We start from the raw sequence: 26,232 nt of genomic DNA on the forward strand, positions 1-26,232 counted from the left end.
CAAAGACGTGCAACGATCGGTTGCATGCAATGTAGTAGACCGTTTACAGCGACATTGCACATATGGCACATTCGGCGAAATCGCGGAGTCGTCAGTGGTGGAATCAGCGCTCCTACCCACTGGCTTTTTCCCACGCCGCACCTGTCACGCTGTTGATGGATGGCCTGCTTTAAGGAAACGGGGCGTCAAGCGCGCGCACCAGGCGTAGTCATCGAAATGGACGATAGAGAGAGCGTCCGTATGTCACTCGTGCCAGTCACGGGCCTCCTGTACACTTCTACCCCCTGAACCTATGATTACTGCATCCGTTTTGTGCAAGAATATCAGCAATAGCTCGCCTCTACGCCTTACCGGTGGCGCTGATGGAAGTGTAGCGGCACAAACGCGACATACATCACGCACACACTGTCCAGTTTACTAAACATTGCGATTGACATCAGAGCTTGGTACCGCAGTCGAGGTCTCTACTTTTCAAAATGCCTGAAAGCCATAAGTTCGGCGAATTGCTAAAGCTGTGTCAATGCTCTATAGGTTTATAAATTTTGACGCTCTTTCTCTATTATTATTTATACTGTTCATTGCCAAGATTTCATTTTTTTCACGGTATCTGCGTAACTTAGATTGACACACTGTTAACTAAGGCACACACTGTTAACTAAGGCAAACAGGGACGCTAAACCACTTGTCTACTTTTTATTTGTGTTCGTTAACAATGTCCGTGTCAGCTTAGGCAGCGCAGCCTTCATGAACATGAAGTACTAACCATTTAAATCACGATCACTTACCTGATTCAAGGACCACACTTTAACATTTTTACATATTTATTTCGCTCTCTTTTCTATTCATTTTGTTCTCTTTTCTTTTTCCTTATTACCATCTGATATATGCGGAGTAACATATGTGGACGTTGGTACGCCGTAAGTTGTCTGCCTTCTCGTCAAAGAGCTCTTTACATCTGTCTTGCATTAAAACGGTGACAAACTTCTTGTTTTAATCAGCCTGTAGTACTTGCGCTTGTGGGCAAGGTCTTCAACAATGAAAATATAGTCATCTCCAACAGCCAGAACCAAGACAGCAACTCACGCAGCTGTGAAAAAATATTTTTATTAAAGGAAAATCTCTTAATACTATCCAATCATGGAACCACAACGGAATTATATGACATGGAAATTCCATGCGCTCTCCAAGCTCGTAAGCACATGTAATAATAAAAAAAGCTCTGGTGGCAACAGCCGTTCTGGACCTACCTATTCCCCTGCGATAATTTCGCACGACTGCGTAGTAGCGATTTCGTTACACATGCCTTCGCTAATCACAACTGTGATTGCGCCATGGCATGAAAAAGATTTCATTGTACACAAATTTTTTTCGAAATAAACTCCTCAGTCCTACGACCTAACGCAGTGCACTGCATAGAGCTGCCGTATTTACCCTATCGTGCCCAGACGTCTTCATTTTTTAAAATTTAGATATGAAGTATATTTCATGCATTCGGCCTAGTATCTTGCGAGCGCCTGCCCTTATGCATTACAGATCCTTGTTTTGGTTCTGTTTTAGACTTCATTCGTTGAAGATGTGTGCGTGTATTTGCAAAAGCACCGCTTGGCGTTTAGGTCTCCTAAAAGAGAAGAGGTAGAAAGGGAAATGAAGTTTTTGTTGCGGAGTGACAAGCCTGTCAGGCGAGGAGCGCTCACCATGTCATTTTGGTCTTTTTAGGGTGAAGAGAACACGTGAGAGCGTTTCTAGGTTTATAGCGGAACTCGGGGCTTCCCTGTACACGAAAGCCAACCTTGACAGCAGCTTAGATTGTCTTCTGTAATAGACAAAATGAAATAAAAAAGGAAAAGCAATGGAAAAGACAAATAAGAGCAGAGGAAAGAAATGAACAAGAAAGAAAGTAAGAAATGAGGCAGGAAGCAAGAATGAAAAGAAGAAAAAAAAACAAGAAAAGAAATATTTAAAAATAAAGGGCGAACGAACGGCGGATGGAAAGACGCAAAGAAGGAAAGAATGAGAGAGATGAAAGCCTAGAGGAAAGAGGTAGTGAGTAAAAGAAGGAGAGAAGGCAAGAAAGCGATATGAGAACACAATGACCAAAACGTGTGTAACAAAACGGGCTTGCCAAGACGCCTTCACACTCCTCATTGCTGTAGTTCGTGCCCGCGTGTGAATGTTGAATGTATCAAGGTTACATTGAGGCATATTGGCCCCCCACTTTGATGGGCCCGAAAGAACAGCCTGTTGTGACCACGATTTTTCGTTCCCTTGCCAAGAGACTGGCCCTAGTGTCGAGCTGAAGCAAGTGCGCTGCTTTGCCAATCTTGTCGAGTCGAACAAGACGTAGTACAACATTAACCGCAAACTCTTCTCTTATCAGCCTTGCTTAGGCCATTACGTATGATTCGCGAGTGCGGTGAAGCTGCGCTTACGGCGCATATGAAATATTTTTTAATCTTTTCTGGATAGCTTAAATTTCGTTATTTAGTTATTTCTTCGAGCGTTTCGCGAGCATGTGAGGGTCTTACGCAATTCTTTTGGAAATGAGCTTTGTAAATGTGATTCCTGTTTTTAAGAACGGAATGGGGGGCCAATAACATAGTGGGTTCCTGCATTCTACAATAATTTAATTGCTTCAACTGTATGTTTTTCAAGAAAAGGTAATTTTATTGCTGAAATAAAACAGACAGGCGTCAGTAAGGGAACGAAGCGCAGACCTGCGTGGCAGTAAAAGGTGACTGAGCTTCACCGAATCTCTACTTTAAAGATGGACTGCACTGCCATGCCGAAGCACTTGTCCGTGCTGAGAATCCCGCTCGTCCGCCTTTAAACAGGCCGGAGTCAAACGCAGTGAACGCAGAAAAACAAAGCTCCATTTCGAAGTTGCAATATGTAGCAGGAGTCTTGCTATGCCATGTAAAGTCATGGCAAATTGACAAGATAATAGCAACAGGAGATTTTCGCAATCTCTTGACTTAAAGGGAATCAAAGAAGAGTCCCTTTGGAGCAATAAATCAGGACGTAACGACTCAGGTGTGACGCATAAAATATGAAAGGCGGCACGGGACCATAGCAATCGTCGATTAGCCCATCCTTCACGCGAGTGTGGCACCTCCAGTCGGCGAGGGGAACTGTTGCAGGGGTCGCCAATAACGTGTCATTAAGTCTCCGTCGGCCAGCAATTGTTTTTTCCTGGAGCGAAGGGGCTGCGCCAACGAGAGGAAAAATATGCAGAGCGGGTGTTGACGAATATCACGCCAGTTCTTACGTTTTTTTTTTTGTTAAGCTCAATTCGGTAATTAAGCCGCCTTGTTGAAAGCTCTACGGCGGGTCGATAATTACAGGCCCAGCTTTGACATGCCTGCGCCTTCTCTCGTCGCCTTGCTATCGCCTTGTCCATCGAGTCTTGAGTAATGGCGAGTGATTGTGTTAAGGCATGTGTTTGTATATCGATTTTGTGAGCGATAAGGGTGGCAGGGAACCCGCGACCTGGTTGCGATAAATAATAGCCGGTTCAATTCCAATCAGTGCCTGCCACCGCGCTTTTTGCTCCCAGCACGAGTTAGCGATCTGTATTCCGGCCCATTGCGACCACAATTCGTTGCGAACGAAAGGAATAGTCTTCTTTTTTTCTATGTTGGCGCCCATCAAAAATCCCCATGTTGAAGTAATTATTCCGCGCCGCTGTAATACAGCGTCATTGTGGTATCGACGTCAACAAACGTTGTGCGTGGCTTTTACTGAGATTATTCACTTCCGTCGGCGTAGACTGGTTAAGCATTTATTGAATTTAGTGCATGCTAGCTGCGGCTTTTTATTGGTTAGGGGAAATGAAGTTTCGTTCTACATTCATTTAACTTTTTTGTGCGGGTGCTATAGTATTAGCTCTATATCTACTGAATAAAGCAAGTTAGAAAACGCATTTAAAGATTGTGCCTAGTGAGGACACACTTGTTTATGGATTCTACCGGAATGTTCGTTTATGGTTTATGGTAGTTTAGCGTCCCAAAGCGACTCAGGCTATGAGAGACGCCGTAGTGAAGGGCTCCGGAAATTTCGACCACCTGGGGTTCTTTAACGTGCACTGACATCGCACAGCACACGGGCCTCTAGAATTTCGCCTCCATCGAAATTCGACCGCCGAGGCCGGGATCGAACCCGCGTCTTTCGGGCCAGCAGCCGAGCACCATAACCACTCAGCCACCACGGCGGCTCTACCGGAGTGTGAAGCAAGGTAACAGCACTGAAACACAAGGATTGAAAGCAGTCCTGTAGCCAGAGAGCGAGGAGAAAGTAAGGCAGGGGAGTAAAGCAGTCCTGTGGCTGGTTAGATGCCCTACACGTGGAAGGAAAAAGAAGTGAAAGAGAACGCAGATAAAACTAAGTTTTATGAGGCCAACAACAACAACTAAGGTTGATCTCGTCCCGCCTGTCTAACCCGATGGTGATCATATAGATCCGCTGTGGTCAAGAAAAATTGCAAGCGATTACAGAGTGCCTATCTGCGGCCACTGAAGTCTATGGCTCTTATGTATCTACAGCGTTTTAATGGCGGTTTATGTAGCGAGAGCCATGGCCCTTGAATTCTGGCCCTGTTGAGGCCGACTATACTAACCGGGCAGTGTTGCCTCGGGAGAAACTCGCCGAGTGCCAAGCTCATCGCAGTGGTGGTTTCCTTGCCGGGTCTACGTAGAAACGCGGTCACCAGAGCTGCGATTAGCACCCTCAGCCATACGGTCAACAGCAGAACTCCATATACGCATTGAGAAAGCCCGGTCGTTAAATGGCTGTAAAATAGTCTCATTCATTAGTTCACGCATCTTTACGCTAGGTATTTTTAGAACTTAACGGATTTCATGTGAAGTTTTATCTTGAATAATTACAACGCGTAACTATAACAACAAAAGTTGTGCAGGCTTTACCCACGTTGCCATATTTTGCGTGGACAGATAACGCATCTTGTGCTTTAAGCCTTTTCACATTTTAATGCGACTATTTGTATCTGGGACATTTTGTAAGTTATAAGCATAAATTACACTGCTGCTTCAGACACAAACTTTATACGACGGTTACTGAAAGTTATTGTTTACGGTTAGCGCAATTGCAGTATCAATAGTTAAGATATTTTTTTCAGCACCCTAAAAACTGGAGACGTAATTAAAGAAGAAAATATTTTAGGCAATTACGCATGGCTTTGCAGTCACAGATGGCGGCTTCTACAGCCGCCGATCGCAGATGGTTCTAGTTCACTATACCGATGGTAAATAAAAAGTAGCTAGTTTGTTTGCACAAAACGGCGTTTTATATTTGTCTTGAGGAAAAATGGGAACGGAGAGAAAAAAATGTGTCATGCACTCACTCGCTGCAAAATGCGTGCTCCGTGCCGTGTCGACTTGCCGTCTGCCACATCGCTGAACGTAAGTTTGTGCTGCGATCGGACGGTTCTGCAGACGGCTTTTTATGTTTTTCATTCTTTTTATGCAAGCACTGCAAGAACCGCGAGATCCTGCTTTTGGATTTTTAACTTTTCTACAGCAAATAAATAAAAGGGACGAGCTGCGAAAGTTTTCTTGCTGTTTCTCTTCACACATGCGTTGGGAGACTTCGCAGACGAAGTTTTCATAGGTTCGGCATGGTACGAAGCACAAGCATGCCCACACTGACGCCTGTAAACTAACTTGCAACCTAACTGGTGAGCTCAATGAGAGTCACACTACCGCGTCTATCGAGAACCGAAGGGACGCCGAAAGACCACCTCTGGCATGTCAAACGCGCCGGTGTAGTACCGTGTGGTTGGCGACTTACCATCTGGGCACATGAGCGGTTTCACGCTGCCAGACATTACATACGATCATGATGCAAGACGCTTCAGCAGCTAATATATGAGTTCTAGAATATGAAATGCACGCTTTCGTGTGGTCAGCGTAAGTATTTTGCGACACATTATGCTTTATGTTACATCATTAAAGTACGCAAACGCGATAACTCCGGCGATATTGGCGCCGTCCGTATTGAATGAAGAGAACAATTTCTGCAACAGACCGGCGCTCGTTAGGCCGAGGAGCTACCAAATCGTCGAACGAACTAAAAACCAGGCGAAATTTACGGTCAATCGAATTTGTTATAGGAAAGATATGACGAAGTGAAAGCCCCGTACCCAGTGTATAGCCAGTTCACGGGCTGATAAATACAGAAACACTGACGAGCTCATTTCAAGCGAGAGGCTCCGCTGTCATTGAGCATCTTCTTCTACGTGTTTGACGTCACCGTTCGGTTTCTTCGACCCTAATTGCTGCATCCGAACCACCACAACCACTTCCGGTGTTTCAGCCAATCAGGTGTGGCCGGTGCGGCAGATTATGGTGCTTTTCATTATGACACAAAGTAGTGATACGGACCCTGAGTTCAGGATATTCCTTTTCGTGCTCGTTTCCTCTGCATTGATATAAATTAATTCTGATTGTATCAAGCTTCGAAATAGACATTTAGGAATTGTTTAACACTTAGTGAGGATGATGGCCAAGTTTTTTCAAGGGTTGCCCCTGCTTTAAATACAAGGTCGAATGCAGAACAGGAAGCATAAACACGGGAAAAGCTAGTACCATTCAAATTGTGCACTTTGGTCGTCAGTAATCTGGCCAAGCTTCAACGATTTCTTGAAAAATGCAGTGTCAAATGTCGGAGAAAAATGCAGAGACTGGGCGAGATAAAATGCCCGAAATAAGAATTTCAATTTTGCCGTGAATAATAGAATTCGCTCTAAAGCACGGACCGTTAAAGTCGAAGGGTGACGTGTAATTTAATTGAAATGAAATATTTCAATCTGTATAGCAGCAGAGTCCGTTGTGTGGGCTGGGGCCCTACACTTTCTGAGGGACATATACGGACAATTTAGAGAAACTTCTCTACGATCCCTAAGGTCCTACTTTGTAAACGTTGGTTCAGATGTTCACTCTTTAGCTTGGCCTGAACTGAGGAAAAAAAGCCAGAATTAAAGGAAGGTGCATGTACAACACGATGAGCCTGTTGTATATGCATCTTTCTCTCTTCTTCTGTTCTTCTTTCGCGTTGTTAATAAAAGGAACTGAAATAACCTACTATCCCAAACATGCTTATTGGAGACGTGTTGCAAGCTTCTTTTTTAAGAAACTAGCAACTGTGCATGAAGAAAGCGGTCTGAATTGCGCAAATGATTGTATTGAAACATGGTTTAGTGTACATTGCCGAAGCAATACTAATATCACTTCATCGCTTCTATCAAGGCTTATCGAGGCAAACAAACCGAATTGAGCTGTCTTATATGACCGTTTCGACATTGTGAACTGCTTTGGATGCCGGCGTGACATTTCTAGCTGAACCATAAACTCCCCGCATATGAAGCTGTGCCTTGCCGTAACTTCCGGCCTACGTGACTGGGAGTTTGGCCTCATTGAGGCTAATAAGGCAGGCACCGTTTACATTTCCGTTTCCTAGCCGCAGTCGGGGAACGATTGAAGAAGGAGGAACCGCAGTCCGACTAGAATAATCAAGCTTCTTAGCCCAACGCTCAGACTCTTTGGCTGGAAATCGACGTGGCCTCGACCCGACGCGATCGGAAAGGAAGGCAACAAATCAAGCGTTGTCGCTGACACTGACACAAAAAGCGGCAGCGCTGGAACCGCAGTTCACGGGCCTTTTGCTTGCGCACTGACATCCTATATTCGCGGTGCCCCCTCTGGCTCACGAAACCGGTTATTTCTTTTTATCCTTTTTCTTTTTGTCCGCGCTCCGAAAACGGCGTTCACTCATAATCAGGATGAAGCAGCGGTCTTGCATAAGTCATGCACTACGAAGGAAGGCTGGTGGGCTCTGACGATCAACACGCGATGCTGCCAAACAATGTAGTACATCTTCGCTAGGGTAAACATTCGGCAAGTGATGAGTCCGATTCATGCGGCGATATGCGTTTCTTTGGCTGCCTTGCCAATCTCGGCCATGGCCGAAGTAAACCAAGTCCCTGGCCTCACTGACAGTCCGAGGCACTACGACTCGCATGACGAAAGCACAAAATCAAGTAAATATGTCCTAAACAAGCATATACCGCGCTCATTGCTGCTCGTTCCGTGCCCTTTCTTTCGGTACCTCCTGCAAGCCACACGTGGCAGTATCCCAGGCAAATTCGCTACAGTGATCGGCGAGATTCGTGCCATTGCCCTTAACGGCTTTTCGTGAATGACTTTAGACAAGGTCTCCTGTGTCGGGGTCACCACGTGCAGTGTTGCCGGGCCGATGATAGAGCATCAAAAAAAGTTTTGTAATTTGGAGGCAAACATCATCATCATCATCATCATCATCATCATCGTTTATTAACCCTTAAGGGTCCCGTAGGGACATTACATATCGGGGGCGGGGGGGGGGATACATAGTGTCTGACGGTCATACATATGAAAAGGCAAACAAAATTCTGAAAACTATGCAAAGTAAAAGAGAAACAAATTAATATAGTCAATCAAAGAAAATGAGAAGAAGAAGCACACAGAAATACACACTACAGTAATAGAACGTGTCCAAACAAAGTGTTTGGTCATTTTACAGTGCATCGTAGCTGACACCGGGTATAGGAAAGTTTTATTCTTGAAAATGTTCGATTAGTAGCTGCATAAAGTTGGAAGGATTAGTCTCAGCAACAATGTTTTCGGGTAGGTTATTCCAGAATTCAATTGCACAAGGAAGAAACGATTTGTTGAATGCATTGGTGGAGCCATGCAAGCGTATGTTTGTATGTTAGAAGAATTAAATAAGCGGCGAGATGATCGTTCCGGAGTGCGCAGGAGGTTTTCCCGAAGTGCTGGAAAGTTAAAGTACAGCTTGTAGAAGAGGCAGAGAGTTGAAACTTTTCAGTGAAGCGCGAAAGATTTCAGACCGAGATATGATTTCATAACAGTAACACTGAGCCGAGGATTGCACTGCGAGGTGATGAAACGTGCTGCCCGGTTTTGGATGGCCTCTAATGAGTCAATCAGGTAGGCCTGTTGAGGGTTCCATATTGTTGAGCCGTATTCGAGTTTGCTGCGAATATATGTTACATATGCTAGTTCTCTGTTGGCTGGGGGAGACAGGGCAAGTGGTCTCCTGATGAATGCAAGTGTCCTGGAAGAACTAGCACATAATTTCGTTATGTGATCTGCCCATGTTAGACTGGTCGTTATCTCAATGCCGAGGTACCTGTATGAATTTGTTTGAGACAAGGCTATAGAGTTCAAAGTGAATGGAAAATGGAGATTGGAGCGTTTGCGTGAAATGTGCATGGATTTGCATTTTGAAACATTTAGCTGCATTAGCCAATCAGAGCACCACTTTTGCTTAGATCTTCCTGTAATATTGTCTAATCACTGCTGTTGCTGATGCGGCGATAGATGACAAAATCGTCAGCGAAAAGACGGATGGTTTATGAGATACCGGAAGATAGGTCATTGATAAATATTAAAAACAGTAACAGAGCAAGCACCGATCCCTGGGGGACCCCAGAGATTACTCTAGTAGTTTGGAATGTATGACCGGCGATGACTGTGAACTGTTGGCGGTTAGTTAAGAAGCAGTGGATCCAGGATAAAGTAAGACGGTCGAGTGACAGACAGGAGAGTTCGGACATCAGACGTTGGTGGGGGACGCGATCGAAGGCTTTGGCAAAATCTAAGTAGATGATATCGGTCTGAAAAGAGGAATCTAAATTAAAGTGAAGATCAGTAGTGAGCTCGCAGACTTGTGTTTCGAACGAAAAGCCTGCCCTGAAGTCATGCTGATTGGAAAAGAAAAACGAATTCTGATCGAGGTGAGATGCAATATGTGAGTATAGTATATGCTCGAAGAGTTTACACGAGATACATGTCAACAAAATCGGCCGGTAATTCGAGGGGTCGCTGCAATCTCCATCTTCGAAAATTGGCACAACACTGCTTATTTTCCAGTCCTCCGAAAGTTGGCTAGTTTCGAGAGATTGAGCGAAAATCAGTTGTAGGATTTGGCTTGTAACGTATTTTGTTCCTTTGAGGATCTTGGCGGGGATGTTGTCTCATGTTCTAATGTTTGCGTAATATTGTTTGATAGTTCGCGGCATACGGTGGGCCCGGCTGGTAAAGGAGAGGGTTAATTGCAGAGACATGGCTTTGCCCTGCAGTGGGCGTAGCCAGGCTGATGGTGATGATTTTTCATTGTTTCTGACGGGCGGCGCGCCGTGATTTTCACTCCAGAGGCAAAAGTCGCGTTTCAGCCAGAGCCGCTTCCGTACTCGCACAATTACCGCACCATGCTGAACCACACGCATAAGCTCAAGTAAATATGACCAGAGCATATTTCGGGCATGTTTTCATTTCTTGCCTACGAATGAAGATCGGCTGCCTGTAGGCTATATGCAGGCGGCCGGAAAAGCACTGCTCACCACAAGCGAGACACTTTGCTTTCTCTCTTAAGGCATTTGAATGGATAATACATATCACTGTCTTCAAACGCTGCTTTCATATTTCCTGGAAGCCGAACGTGCACTGCAATAGTGTGCATGTACGAAAATTCTTTAGGAAATACTGCATGAAACAGCTTCATGGGCACCGAACTGTGTCGTCGTCAGCCGGGCTAGTCGCTGAAGCAACCTCTATGCGCCTATTTTATGCAATCGTCTATGACAATCTCGCAGTTTCTGCCTGTAAACGGCTTGTCCTGCTCCTCGGGTTGTAAAAATAAAGACAGACGCCACCTGATCAGACTTCGTGGTGAGAATGACGATGTTGATTGGGACGGACACAACGTGTAAGATCACAGTCGTTGCGGTCGAGTGGTACTTGAATTACAATGAAAAAATACCGACAAGCGCCTAGGTGTATCATGCCTCACTTTTTTCTAAGTAGGCTGCGGGAGAGACAATAATAATGACTGCCAATAACTCTTCGTAAAACAACTTGCTTTGTATCAGGTTACTTCCAGACAGTGGTTGTGCGCTCATTAAAAAAAATTCCTGGTCAAAATGCATTTACACAGTACAGTTTGGTAGAACAAATAAAAAGATTTAAAACATTTTGTTCATGTGGTGTCGTTCCAATGAACGCGAGAGACGTTGAAGAGTGGAAGTAATCCGTTATTTCATTTTGCATGTGCTTCGAAACATAACTTGGTATAAGAAGTGCTTGAGATGAAGTAACAACTTATGTAATCCGTTACTTTGCCCACACAGACCCATAAAAATGGACATTCACGTGGGTCTTCTACGTGCTTTGAGAAATACTTCCGAAGTGCGTTCAAAACATTGAGAGGTCAAGTCTTTCGAACCCCTTCATTGGACGGAACCTAATATTCGAGCTGTATAGATATTAACAATGAAAAGAGGAGAAAATATTCTAGAAGGAATTTTATTGGATGTTTTGATGACTCCACAAGGAGTCTATAAGCGACATCTGAGGCACAGCTGCACGTGAGTGTATCTCGCGGAGTTTATGGCATAGGCCAAGGACAAGCAGCTCACTGGCTTCAAGGTTGGTCTTGGTCATACTTCGCTAGGTTATTAAAAATGAAGATATCCTCGAGGTGAAAGCGAAGCATGACAAAAATAACGGTGGTGCATGTTGACGTTTCCGAGCTCAGCTACAGGACTGACCGCCGCCCTTCGAAATACGCACTGCTAAAGATGTGTTCCGTGATCTACAAGCCAATTTTTAGGAGATTGTTCATAATGCAGACGCTTAATCAGAAAATTTTTTAAATAAACATACAGTAGTGCCCACACCAGCCTGGTAAAAAAAGAAATTAGGAAAAGTTGGTCTTTACGAGTAATTTGTCTCTATATAGCATATATGGATCAGGGATGATAGCGACTTGTTGAAATCCATGTTCCAATTCCAGCCGAGTTGGAAGCGGGAAGGTGACGTTGTCAGGCTCGGTGATGGTTGACTTTAATTCGGAAAAACAGTTCGAAAAGGATGTACGTACAATTAAAACAGCTTTAGAAGCTACATGCTGGTTTCACAACTCCGTACAGCACCGGCCTCTTTCTGTCTGCTCTAAGCGTGCTATCTTTTGTGCTCCTTTATTTCGTAAGCAACGCAACGAACAGGATCAGTAGACGAAATTCGTGCAGTCAATTTCAGATAGACACATTAGCCGCTCATTCGGGGAAGCTCAGAAAAAAGAAAAATTTAATGAATGATGCCGGTGATCAATCACAAATGTATATAAGGTACTGATAGGCTGTGCTTCTTATGCCCACGAGTGCCGCGAGTGGGGTTCAAACACCGATGCCCACAAATATAGTTTCATGGCCTAGGTAAAGTTGCTTAAGTAGAAGCCAGAGGACAAGGAAACCATATTTTCTTCCCAAGGAACCGTAGAGCTGTCCGTTGGTACCGCAAGAACCAATTTGGCTGGGGTCTCTGTCCCTAGGCAGAACTCTCTGTCTTCGTGATCGCCAAGGAGGAGGCGGCGAGGCTCGCAATTGGAGTCGTCGGCAGCACCGCATAATTCATGCGGCGACCTCCAGAGAGACAGGACGTTCTTGAGAACGCAACAATACATAACAAAACATCGCGTTGGCGACAGAGCGTGCTGGCGACATTGTTACCAAGCGCAGGATAACACCAGGTGAGAAAGGAGTTCCTCGACCGGGCCTAGATTGCTGTCATAAAGTGAGCAGGCTAGCGACATCGCGTAATAATAACCCGGACGAGCCCGCGGTTAAAGCGAACACGCCAACGGCGTTCGTTGTTGCGCCTCTAGGAACGTCGGCTGATTGTCCAAGGTGTGTGAGCGTGCTTCGCATTGGACTGCGAAAAAGAATTGCAGTGAAGACTCCGGCTGCCCTAACCGAATATGAATAGGCATGATTAGGGGCATCATGCGTTGAGAAATGATTGACATATATGAGCACGAGAAAACCAGTATAGCACACGGAAGTGATTATCGTGTGTTGGAGTCTTGTTTACTGTCTGGAGGGACACAAGAAAAAAATAGATATTTCACTTCGAGAAGATGTGTTTGGTGTTTAAATATTTTTAACTCCAAAAATCATGTGATAGAGCTTTCTCACTGACCAAAGAACAAACAAAAGGATAGAAAGAAGAGAAGTTATCTTCTCATCCTTTGCCGCTGTGACTTGCACGTAAAGGAACAAAAATGTGCTTCGGTTATTTTTCACAATGAGGAGCGGCGTAACGGACATCCTCCTGCAGAACCATGAGTGTAATCATCCCCGAAAGATGAAGCAAAAAGCAAAACAAGTAGACACTTCTTGCACTATAATAATGCATACTGCTCGTCGAACACGAAAACCGAAGACGGTCAAAATAGATGCCAACTATTGATATATAACAACGCTCTACTTGTTTGTCCGTGTCTTTCGCGCTATTATATGCCACTATGACGTATCAACTAGCTAAACTTTCCGTTTTACTATAGATGCCAAGATTAGATAGTAGAGAGAAAGAGAGAGAGAAAGACGAACGATTAGATAGTAAATATCTTGTAATCGAAGGACACTAATCGGTCAGTATTTTTCAGTCCTTGACGGCCCTTGTGTCAGGGATCAAGGTGATGTTTGCAGTTCCCCAAAATTCCACTTATTTCGAGGTCATGAAGCACGGCGTATACACGCTATAAAGTCTTTCTACCTCAATGCCCTCACCTTCCTTCAACAAATCTGCAGTTAACTCATCTTTACCAGCAGCTTTCCAAAATTGCAGTGCATCTAAGGCTATCATTTCTTCCTCTTTCTTTACCGATGCAATGTCCAATTCTTCTGCACCTATGGCTTCATCATTAGGATCCTTAGTTTGGTTTGGCTTATGGAGGTTTGACGTCCCAATGCGACTCAGGCTATGAGAGACGCCGTAGTGAAGGGCTCCGGAAATTTCGACCACCTGGGGTTCTTTAACGTGCACTAACATCGCACAGTACACGGGCCTCTAGAATTTCGCCTCCATCGAAATTAGACCGCCGCGGTCGGCATCGAATCCGCGTCTTTTGGGCCAGCAGTCGAGCGCCATAACCACTCTGCCACCGCGGCGGCATTGGGATCCTTAGTATTAGAGCCTAAGCCTTATTGCCGCATTAAACAAAAACCTGCGTGCGTGCACGCGCGCATGTGTGTGTGTGTGTGTGTGTGTGTGTGTGTGAGTGCGTGCGTGTGTGTGTGTGTGTGTGTGTGTGTGTGTGTGTGCGTCACACGCAGGACATAAAAGATTGCGTCCTCATGCAACCTGGCAGGTGACGATTAAAAAAATGATTCGTGGCGCGAGGTTGCTTTGGAAGAGCAATCTGGATCGCACAAATTCCACCTGTTACAGAACCTGCCATCGCAGGGCAGTGGCGCACCGCTTAACTGCGGCACCACTGCGCCAGGAGTGGTATGAGGATTCCAATCTGTGAATGTTGAGTAGAGAAAGACCAATTTTGTATATATAGGCACCAACCCAATAGCTTACGCGTCACACGCTTAACGAGGACCGCGGGCCGCAGTTGCGGCAGCGACTGCCTTCCCGAATTTAGCGCGCAGATCAAAAAGGAAGCGGCAGCGTTGCAGTGGCGGCTCCGTAGAGCCATGCACAGGGAGAATTGATAACTTCGTGGCATCGGGTTACAGCACACCGCAGCACGCGCTGACGACGTTTACAAAGTGAGTGGGCGGGCTTGCGCCTGCTCATACGTAAGAAGTCTTAACTCTCTCTGCCAAGCTTTTGTTTTGTTTTTGGATACTGCAGGAACCTCTTTACTATTCTTGGCTTATTTTAGCTGTCTGATTTGTAATAGCAGTGACATTGCTATCTCTATCGCTTTGGGAGTGAACCTCATTTTTCCAATCACTATTCCCTCACCACTATCAACTATTCCAATCACTATCACAATTGTAAGGCTACTTCCATTCTTCAGAGCCTGCTCAATCCGGTGCATATTATACTTAATTTTTATAACGATTATCTTGAGCTTGTTCATGAGCTTTGACAGTTCGACCAGATTTATCATATCTATGGGGTTTGAAGCTTTCATACTTTGCTTATCCTTGATTATGACTTTCGTCATCTTACTGAGATTTCCGGTATCCGATCTGGCTACCCTACTTATATTGCGCATTTCGTAATGATATTTGGAAGATTATCACTAATATCCCAAACACTAAGGTCATCGCCCTCAATTACAGTTATCAGTTGTCCAGCGAGACCTTTAATGCCTCTAGTTTCCTCCTACCGCAAGCTTGTGTATGTGCTTCTTCCTTACTAGTTTTCTGAGTTCCTCCTTTAAACCTACGTTAAGTGGACACATCGTCATTCATTGGTACTACATCTTATATTCTAGAACGCGTCCATTTTGTGCATTATGCCATGATGGGTGCACGATATGCCGTCTATTTTATATTTAGACTCTTCGTTAGAGCTCTTGCGAGTCGACTACCGGTCCTACCGTCTGCTTAAGAAGGTATTCATTATCCGTAATCTACTTCGTTCTGCGAACGCTGCAGATCACTCCCCTTATACTATTCCTAGAGCCTATGCCGTTATCACCCACTGCCTGGGCGCCTGCCTGCGCATTGCTTACCGTTGCGCTGAAGTAGTCCATTAGGTCTGTTTACTGTGTTTTCACTGTACTAATAGGGGATTCCACGTCTTCATATACCCTTTGGCTATCACGTGCGTAGGCGTGTAAAACATTCAATTTGAACGTAATCTTTAGTTTTATTACAACACTTGTCACCCTCTCGCTCAGGTTTGCGAGGTTCAGTTTCCAATTCCAGCCTGTCCGAAGTTAGAGATTCTTAGCACCCTCCGCTGCATAATAGATCTGATTGCCGCCTTGCTCAGTTGCCCTGCAGCCGCTGGGAACTGAGCGTCGGAGGCGAATTGTTCTATTTTTTAGGAAGGGGTTGCAAGTGCTACACCAGGGCTGTCAGATCCTGTGCTGGTGGGAGAGTGCGTTGTTTTCTCTGGTCACCGGGATAGGGCCACATCCCATGTCTAGTTACACGATTCCAGCGAAAATGGTGTTTTTATATTTGATGCAGAATTGCGTGGCACTAAAATTCGAGCTGTCACACTCTTTCGCGCCGGGTCTCTAATCCATCGCTGCTAGGCTTTCACAAATGTACCATTTATTAAGGCCTGTGTACGAAAGAAAACTCGTCTGAGCCTTTTTCGTAAACTGTATCATCATCCCATGCTGTGCGATGCCCTTATTTTGTCCCCCGAATACGTGTCAAAGCGCATTGATCATCGTTACAACGTTAACATTGAAATGTTTAAGACTATAATGGTTCATTCTTTCTTGCCTCGTACATCACATGAATGAAACCCCCTTCGCGCAGATCTCGTCGCCATAAGTGATAACGAGCATCTTCGTACTGCGCTAGCTAAGATTTCGTATCAGGAGGATGAAAATGCTTTCTTTTGTAATATGCATTTCATGTGTTTATGTATTATTTGTACCCACACCCCTCTTTAATGCCTTTGGCCCGGAGGCTTCAATAAATGAAATGAAATATGCCTATCGGCGTTTCTTCTGCAGCGTTTCGAGTCTAAGACTGCACCAAAATTTTTTGGTGCGCCCAAAGTCGCCTTGGATGATTTGGGTTAATAGGTACAGAGACGGCTTAGTCGGCAGAGAATTATTGAAAGGAGCGTTAGTCTCTATTTTTTTCATTTCCCTTCGCCACCATGTGTGTGAGCTGTGCGCAACTTCAGTCATCAGAAACTCGCAAGCACTTCCTACACAAGTGCGCAGCTAATCTGGAAAGCTGGCATGATCCGTCTCTTCGCGCACGGCCGTTGCTGAGTCTACTGCAGGCATACGGATTAGCGGAAAAGGCGGCTTAAGCAGGAAATGCTCATTTACGATGGGAGGCACTTGATTACACTAGCTATCATGCAGCTGAAGCTTAAATATCTGACGGGGTAATTATGTAGGTTCTTAAGTTATGCGCTTTAAGTTTTTCACCGCGGAACTTTCCGCAGAGGCACTGCATCAACGACGACGTCGTCTCGAAGCTCCCTGGAATGATATCAGCACTGCCTTAGTTTCCCCACTGTCCTAGTCACCTGACACTAACTCACCTTATTCTTCCTCAGTGTCTGCGAATGTGAAGAGAATCCGGCCGGTTCTATATGAGAAACGAGGTGTGCGTGTATCACGAACGCTGTCGCGTCCTATTATCTATTCTCAGCTGCGGAACAGAAAAATAGATCCCAGGTACCGTACAGTAAAACAGGATAAGGTACAGTAAACCAGCCAGTCCGCGGAAGAAAAACTGTTTTGTACGGGGCACATCGCGCGGGCTGCGTTTTGAGTTTTCCCGTAAGTGTTTGTGCGTCCTTACACGTATGGTGGTTCCAGCACTTAATGCGCACCTCTGTATTTTGGAAGTATCTGTATTCTAGCCGTAATAGAAATACACTCATGTTGTTCACATGAAGACTTGTTTCCAAAGATCATTCACGGTGGTTCCTGTTATGCGCAGGTTAACACCTTGCATTATATTTCAATTCAAATTTAGTTTACTTTTTCATTCTTTTTTCGTCATTAGCTAACATGACATCACGCCTAGCGAAAGACCGTCCGTGGTGTAGCCCTTGTGCATATTAAGAACAAGAAAAAGAAATACTATAACTGGCACGAAATTCCTTCACCGTTCCGTTGGTGGCTTTCGACCCCACGGCTCGAGTCCGTACGAATGCCAGTGGCCATGGCGTTAGTGCAGTACTTTCCTTGCGTCAATCAGGGACCTATCATAAGATCACCTATGCCAGCCGCCCTCTTGTCCCAATCTTAGAATTAATCTATCACAGAACGACAGCGCTTTGCCCTAGTCTGGGCTATTGCGAACTTGTGACCTTACCTCTAGGCAGGGCAGTCACGGTAGCCACCGATCATCACGCACTCTGTTGGCTGTCTTATCTAAAGGATTCCACGGTTTCCCTTGGTCGTTGGATATTATGCCTCAGATTACGGCTACGTCATGCTCTACAAATCTGGACGGCTACACAAGCATCCTGACTGCCTCTCTCGTTACCCTGTTGACGAAACAGATACTCCTGAGAGTACATGTGTTACTGACCTGTTCTCACTCTCCACTTTCATTACTTTTGGCGAAGAATAGCACTAGGATCCTGAGCTCCTCTCCTTCATAGCTCGCTTAACGGCCGCCCATACCGACCCCTCACTGCGCCGTTTTGCACTCGAAGATTGAAGTTTATGCAATCTGAACTTTCATCCCACTTGACGTCACTTCCTACTCGTTGTTCCAAACAACTCCGCACTGTTGTCCTGCACGAACTACATGATCTACCTACTGCTAGTCATCTAGGGGTTTCACGCACGTACGACTGCGTCGATCGTTGGTTCTGATGGCCTGGCCTCTATCGGTCTGTCCGCCATTATGTCGGTGCTTGCGATCAGCGCCAGCGCCAGAAGCGGCCTACAACTCCTCCAGCCGGGCTTCTCCTGTCCATCGACAACCCTCCGGCGAAGTTCTACCTAGTTGGATAAACCTTCTCTTACAGTTTCCTGAGTCCACTACTGGAAATAGATGGGTTGCGGTAGCCAAAAATTATGCCACTCGATACGTTATAACACGCGCGCTCCCCAACAGTACTACCGCTGATGTTGCCGACTTCTTTTTTCATCACCTCCATCTCTATCATGGCGCTCCCTACCAGCTAATCACAGACCGTGGCCACACGTTTCAGAACATGTGGACAACATTTTTCGTGCGTGCTTAACTAAACACAAGATAACCACCGCTTACCATTCGAAAACTAACGGCATCACTGAACGCCTAAACCGCACCCTCACTGACGTGCTCGCAATATTCGTCCTATCTATAACTACCGCAACTGGGTTATTTGCATACAATTCCTCCCGCAAAAACTCCTCCGGCTACTCCCCGTTTTACCTCCTGTACGGCCGCGAGCCTTAATTGCTTCTTTACACAGTGCTTCCTGCATCTGGTCTTCCGGCTTCTGAATATGTCCGCGAAGCCATTGACCGTGCCGACCACGCTTGTCAAATCGCATGCTTCCTCCTGCAAGCTTCTCAAGCCTTTCAGCAAAAGCACAACACCTACCACTTCGTTGTTTCTTTCTCACCAGAGTCCCTTTTCGTCCTCTGGGCTCCTTCTCGCCGTGTTGGGATCTCAAAAAAATTATATCCCGCTTCTATAGCCCCTATCGTGTGCTGCGCCAAGTCCGGGCTGTCACCTACCAGATGACTCCTCCCTTCCCTTAGTCCACTTCCTGTCCCGCACAGCTCGATATTGTCTACGTCTAGCGCCTCAAGACCTATCAGCTGTCCTGCTCTGACAGTCTGCAATCAGCACTGCGACGGTGCTTCTGCACCTGTGGGCCGCGCTACAAACCATCGAACGGCGACGGCGCGGACGAAGTTTTGTGTGTCTGGCGTCTGCTCACTGGCCGAATTCATCGCGGCGGCCTGTACCTTGTGTTCCTTCTGTGCCTTGTGCTTGGGCCTTGTGTTGTGTGGTTCTAAATGCTGCGACCGTCTTATGCATCCGTGACAATGTTCTTTGGGCATTAGATGCTCGCAGCAACGGTTCCTGAGCGCACGAAAGAAAAGTGTGTTACCAGTTAGCAGAGACTAGTTATTCGTACAAAGTTTCAAAAACAAAGTTTTCAGCAAGCTACAGGGGAATATACATCATCTTGTTTCGCATAAAAAACACTGTCAGGTCTCAGTCGCCTGGTAGTAGACACAGGACGTATTTATTTTCTAGTAGTCATCATGCCCCTAAGAAATAAATCACCACTTCATGCTTATTACAGACAAATCGACTTCTCTTCTGCCTGCGATTGCACCGCGAATCATTCAAGCACGAACGGTGAAGGTGATGCATGGGCATGCTGTTCACACCGGTTTTCTCAGTTTGAAGTGCATGGCAATAAGGCACTTATTGTGTATCAGAATTGCGGTCCTCTTTGTATTGGAAATAAAGCGAGCTATGCATAAGCATTATATTTCCTGTATATCTAAGAGTCGGAGCAAGTCGTTAAATATAATGAAGCCAGAGATTCATAATCGCAAAATTTCATACTGCGCACAAGAGAGTCTATATAACTTTCCAATTGACTGGATGTAAGCGTCGGAAAGGCAGGCTTTTAGTTTTTAGTTTGAAATGTTCGCCAATGCGCAAGCCCTACTAGAAATACGAACTAACCCTAGCGAGCCGGGGTTCTTTAACACGTGCCGACGTCAGAATGTCAGAGCATTTCTGAATGTTCTCTTAACTGAAGCCGCCTTGCCCGGGGCTATAACCTTGACCTAGGTCCCTGCAGGCCAAAATTATAGCTATAGAAGCATCACAGGGGCCTACAGGAAATTACTGCAGCCCGAACACCAGCCATTGCAATTATCCAGCTTCAGCCCTGCGCAATCATCGGAAACGAAGCCAAGGTTGCGTCCTCAGTTCATTTAATTCTTTCACTTGCTTTTATCGCGCTAAGAATGATTATCGACTCTCTATTGAACAAAGTATTTTTCTTTACAAGCAGACAGACGTCTGATATCTTACCTCCAATAGAAAGATCTCAAAGCTCTTTACTCCTCATACTACATAGAGCGAAGTTCACCGCGTTTCATGGCTTCTGAGCCCTGACTGCAGTGAGCGTAATCTATAGAATTTCCGCAGTAATTCGCCGCAGCAAGGTACTTCTGAAGTTATCTCGGACGTGCAATTCCCCGACCGTCCGTCACTAAATCACGAGCTACCGCCTCCGCACTGATAGTATGTAGAGGTCTCTCTCGGCATTTCCGGCTTAGGTTTTCAACCAAAAAGTGCAGTATAAAACTTCACGGCGCATCTGTTTAAAGAGTTTCACCAGATTCCTTTGTGTCCTTTTGCTGTTCATGAAGCTTCCGATCAAGTTTTATTGAGGGAAATACTTGGGTCGAAGCAGCAATTCAGGAGACAATGAAGCGGCGCAACCACTGCATAGCTATGGCACATGGTGCTGCTATAAAAGAGGCTCGCACGTATTTCTGACTGTTTCTTAGGCGTTTGGAGTGCGGAAACTAGTGCCTTGGGTGCGGAGTTAAATATTTCACTGTGCCTTTTGCGGAAAGAAAAAGCAGGGTGTCAGAGCTAGGTTGTCTACAACAGTTGGCTTTTTCAGCGGTGCTATGTACGGACGGCTGAACACACTTCTTTCAGCTTGATTATAGAACGATTTTCGTGGGAATCATCCCAGCAGATAGCAGCTCGTGTCACTCTGAGGAGGACCCAAGATTTTTCTGAGGGGCCAGCGCCTATGAAAAAAACGGCGAAGAAAACTTTGTGCTTATCAACAGCGCAAGAAAGGCAGGCGCTACACGAACGAAGAGAGACGTGACAAGCGCAATAAACAATATACGAGCCCAACGCACTAAAAATTACTCGCATTAATGTTCATATTGCGCCAACTTTTTCGCTCTTATTAACCGCGAAATTGTGCCAACTTGCCAACTATCAAGATGGAAAGCTGTACAATGGCTTTTTGCCTCACCCTACCATGACATCGATTGAAGGGAAACGGCGCAAGGGTTTACAGGTGCACGCTAAGATTAGAAGGTAGAGGTTTTAAGCTGCTGACAGAAAGGTGTCATAAAATATAGGCATGCAGCCTGGCCATAAAAGAGATTACTGCGCACGCAACCTGTGCTTAACTTCCCCGCATAGCTGAATGCGACTCGGAAGTACAGCGGTGTCTATTTGACATGCTTTTGATTTATAAAGAATGTTCTTCTGAACAGCAGATAATCTCTTCAGAAGAGCGAATAAGCTCTTCAGAACATAGCTAAGACGCCGCAAGGAAAGTGTAGTTTACCACCGGGTGTTGAAGTCCTCCATCACATGAGCAAAGCTACCGCAGCCCTGTACCAGTGTTCTTACGTCAACGTTGGCAAGAAATATATAAAAAGCTTGTTTCCATAAAACTAGAACATGCTTCTTACTTCAACCACTCTCAGGTACTTAAAAAATAAAGATACGTCATAAAATAATTGAGCACGGGTGCACCAAACGCGCCAAATACATTAACGTATAACTAGCACAGTGCTGTAAAATTACTCAAGCTATCTGAAAAAGAAAAGCCCAGAACCCTGGCTCCTTTCAAGAAAAAGAACGTGGCAGGAACAACTATCTCCGTGTTTTTTCCTCAATTTGTTTTCTCATGCTATTATTACTGAGAATAGCATTTCATTCCACTGAGGCGAAGTCTCTGTTTACCCAGCTGAGTTACGTTTTCTCTTTTATGCAGTGCTGAGGCGAGGCATTTGCCTCCTCCGTTTCGCACGCCGCGCCTACGTCTCTGTTTGTACTCACCTGTACTCTAGCGATCAGGGTATTACTGGACGCGCTTTCACTAAAAAAAACATTGTCAACAGCAAAAATGATACCTCGAACACACACATCTCGCGTGTTCAAGGTGTAAATCGTAAATATTAAACAGAGCACTAGCTCACTTTGAATGCGAAAGCATAGTTTATTTTTTCTTCCATTTTATTCATTTTTATTTTTTCTCTTCCTCTCGGAGTGTCACCAGCTAATTAGCATAAAACCGTAAGGTAACGCATATACTATGTTCACCTTTGCTCCGCGAGAGCCAGTGCGGTTATGTGCCTACCGGTAGCGAGTTCGGCTTACAATATGGAAGTAATTGGTTCAATTCCTTGCACCTTCGGCAGAAGTTTTATTTTTCCTCGATACTGCGGTGACGTAATCTGGAATTTTTGGGACCACTCCTGCTGGTCAACGCCGATGCCAGGTTTCGCTACCGATGATCCGCATAATGCTTCCCCATTGATAAAAAAAAAAACAAGCAATTAGTTAAAGAAGGGCGTCGTTGCTATCACCCTGCTATGGGATAGGCACAATTTTCGGTTTGGTTGTTGCTAGGTTGCGGCTCTCGACAGCCTTTTTCGCGTTGCTTGCGCCCGAACGTTCGAGATATCTATTTCGACTTCCTTAAGCCTTGGAGAAACAAATGCTGCCAATCATGTTAAATGTCTTTTGTAGGCCTGTGAACCCAAAGAATCGAAAGAAACAACCCCGGCCTCCTGCCGCGGCGCTGCCCAATAAAGCACGCCGCACTGTCCGCAGTCACACAGTGAGGCAGATAACGACACAGTTTCGTCCGTGCAGCAGTAATACGCTAACCAAATAATTAACATACGCCTTGCACGGTACCGCACATTTCCCACACATTGCACCGAATGAACCATATAAAGAACGCGTAAATTCGTCAGAAAGTGAGCTCGTGGTATCGATGCCGATTGCGGGCAGATTCCCCGCTGGCCGCCACGCGGCCGCGAGCGCCGCAGCACGGTCAACCTTGGTGTCGCAAAAAGCTAGTTCCTAGCGTTGAACGGAAGATTTATGACCAAGGACACCTTTTGGACGGAGGTGTTTTCAATGCGGAACGCACTCCTGGCGGAATATCTGGGCCAAATTGAGGCCTTTCGTTAGGCCGCAGCGTAGAGTGTGAGCATACAGGCCACTTCGATTTGAGCTGTATTTTTTCCGATATTCAAAATTTAAAATCCTGTAATATTTTATTACCGCCAGTTCTGGGAAAATTCATATTTTTCATGAAAAATTGCCTAATCCGGGTTTTTTAGGTTGATTTTTTGCAGCAAATGCAATTAACTATAAAGCTCGCTTTCGTTCGGATAGTAAAATGCTGTAATCTGGGGTCATTACTTTCACAGACAATATAGAAAATAATGTTTTTTTTCTGAAGAAGCTCACCAAATCAGATGTCTTTTTTTTTCTCTCACTTATTGCACAGATTTCCTCCCAAAAATGCCGAGTCTTTCCTAGCACTTTGTTGTCCGCGCAGGATATGCTTACCTTTGTTTATACACTAGAAAAATGTTAATTCAACGCTGCGGTCATTACTAACACGCCACAGTCTTGCAGAAGGATATGGTAGCGCTTGATACAATGGTCACGATAAGAAGTATGGTCTAACCCCGTCCTTTGGTTAGTCGCGTTTAGACTATTTTTTCTTAAATTATTCTCATGTTGATTCACCTAATGAATAACAAGCGTTAAAAATCAATTAAAAAAAGAAGTCAACTAAAACTTAATTCTCGAATAAGTTCGAAACAGCCCCTAGTTTTCATGCTGGCCGTTGGAAAGCTGCATTTTTTAGAACGTACATTTTTTGGGTACCATTGTTGTTAAACACAATTGGCACTGAAGTGCAAGACTTGGGTGCAAGACTTGGGTCCGGGGTTTGCCCACTAATGGAGGGCGCTGTATAAGGCTCGTGGTGGGAAGTATACGGAAGCAGCTGAACCACTCACTAATGCGCACTGCCCGCTTACTGCTATTTTGGATGGAGCAATTGTAGTTGCCGGACTTCAAGCATGAAACTCTGTGTTTGCGTTCTTCGAAAACTGGCACGGCATCAACTGCGCACCGCAATAGCAGCCAAACCGGGGTGCCAGAACACGACTAGACCCATATAAGGACGAACATGCGGTCGTGTTATCAAGAGCGATAAGAAATAGAATAAAAAACTTCCGCTCATTTCAAAACTAATCAGTGGAGATTATTTCTTCAGCAATGCAAGTTCGCTCATAGAAGAGGTATGCACCTGAATATAAGTTAAGCGTCCGTAGGCCCAGCACAAGCGCCGCCTGAAGTCCACCGATGACTGATCAAGAAACTAATTTCGCCGTACGTCATCTCCCGAGTGGAAAATCAGTCCCATTGTTTTTGCAAATTGCACTCTCACCAAGTAATGTATCTGACATTTAAAGACATGTAAGCGCCCTTTGATAAGCACGAAACCCAAATTGGTAGTCCTGAATTCGCCTGTACACTCATTCGCACACGGTGTGAGCGGTCATTCCAGTTTTTTACTGCCGGTGCAGTACAGTAAGTGGACTGGTCTGAACCAACTTCGTAAATACAATCCGCTTACTGTCTCGCATTGACACCGTCCTTGCTGCTGTGAAGGCCTCTACTTAGCGAATACCTCTCTCAGGCTGCTTCGAACGCAGCGAACAGCATGCGAGTCTGTTCCGCTCCTTACCTTCACTGGTGTCTTATCTTTATGATTTCATTTTCAGCTTTCTTATATCACCGTTTACATCAGGTCCTGAAAACATAGTGATGTGTGGCTTTGCGCAGGGTTTTTTCTCTGGCGCTCTCTGCAGTGCAGCGGCCGAGATGACCAATGTGTGTGTCGCTTTTGTTACTTTCCGGCGCATCTCCCGGTTTGTAGACTGCTTCGACGCTAGCCGCTTGTCATTTTTGGCGCCTAAACACCCTCTCCTGAGCGGAAACGTACGCCGTGGAATAATTCGTGAAATCTTGTTTTATATGTACGCGCTAATTAGGATAGAAAAAACGGTACAAAAATAAACAGACTTACAAACCCACAAGCGTGCATATTTCAAGCATGATAAGCAAACGCCTCTGTGTTAGCCATATTGCCCACCAGAGTCCTCGGCTTCACATTCTTTGGAGCAAAGTTTTTAAACGCCCCACTTCTTTGCTTTGTTTTTGTTTTCAGAAAACGTGACTCGGCAGTGCTGGCAAAACGGAAGCTGGGCAATCAGGTCCGACTACTCCAACTGCCGGCCCATCTTAGAGGGTGCTACTGCAGACACGCAGGTACGCCCATTCTTTCTACGTTTCCTGTGTTATTTGCGTCTTAGCAGTGTACAACACTGCCCCGTAAGTTCCAGGAATCCAGTGGAACTCTCGCAGCTTAAATATATGCGAGCATTCTCTTTTAATATTCTGGCAACGAGGTCAAAAAAAGAGAGCTATGCCTGCATGCAACTGTAGCGCAGTTAGATAGTTTTTTAACAGCGGTTGCTAGTCATGGCCAATTAGCTAGTTATTCTCAAAATGTTAATGTGCATTGTCATTCTAGCAATATCGGCCGCGTTCAGCTGAGGATATGTTCAAAGCATTGCTGTAAGCACTGCGTCAGTTATGTTCTTAAGAACATAGGCTAAAATCCGTACAGGGCTGCACGATCGTTGCGTGCGTAGACAAGTACACAAGTGAAATATGAAGTCTAGTGTCAACAGCATAAGCCATAACTTCAAGCAATGCCTTAATGATAGGAAAAAAATTGCTACATTTTTTTCCGGGCTTACGAAAGAAACGAATTTCCCGTTCGTTTTTTAGACTCAAGCCAATTAACAATAATACTCATAAAGACAACGCAGGCATCTTGCATAACATGAAAGTATAAACGAAAGAACCTATAACGCCATAGT

General features: G+C 45.2%; 1 protein-coding gene across 2 annotated transcripts in view; it reads left to right on the forward strand.

The window, feature by feature from the left end:
- LOC144124731 (diuretic hormone receptor-like) overlaps positions 1 to 26,232 on the forward strand; it is a 183,602-nt gene that overhangs the window by 133,340 nt on the left and 24,030 nt on the right. For both annotated transcript variants that reach the window (XM_077657588.1, XM_077657589.1), the window contains one exon: positions 25,515 to 25,615. In XM_077657588.1, coding sequence (XP_077513714.1) covers positions 25,515 to 25,615 — 101 coding nt within the window. The remainder of the gene's footprint in view (positions 1 to 25,514; positions 25,616 to 26,232) is intronic.

This window comes from Amblyomma americanum, chromosome 3 (assembly GCF_052857255.1).
Source record: "Amblyomma americanum isolate KBUSLIRL-KWMA chromosome 3, ASM5285725v1, whole genome shotgun sequence".
NCBI lineage: Eukaryota > Metazoa > Arthropoda > Arachnida > Ixodida > Ixodidae > Amblyomma > Amblyomma americanum.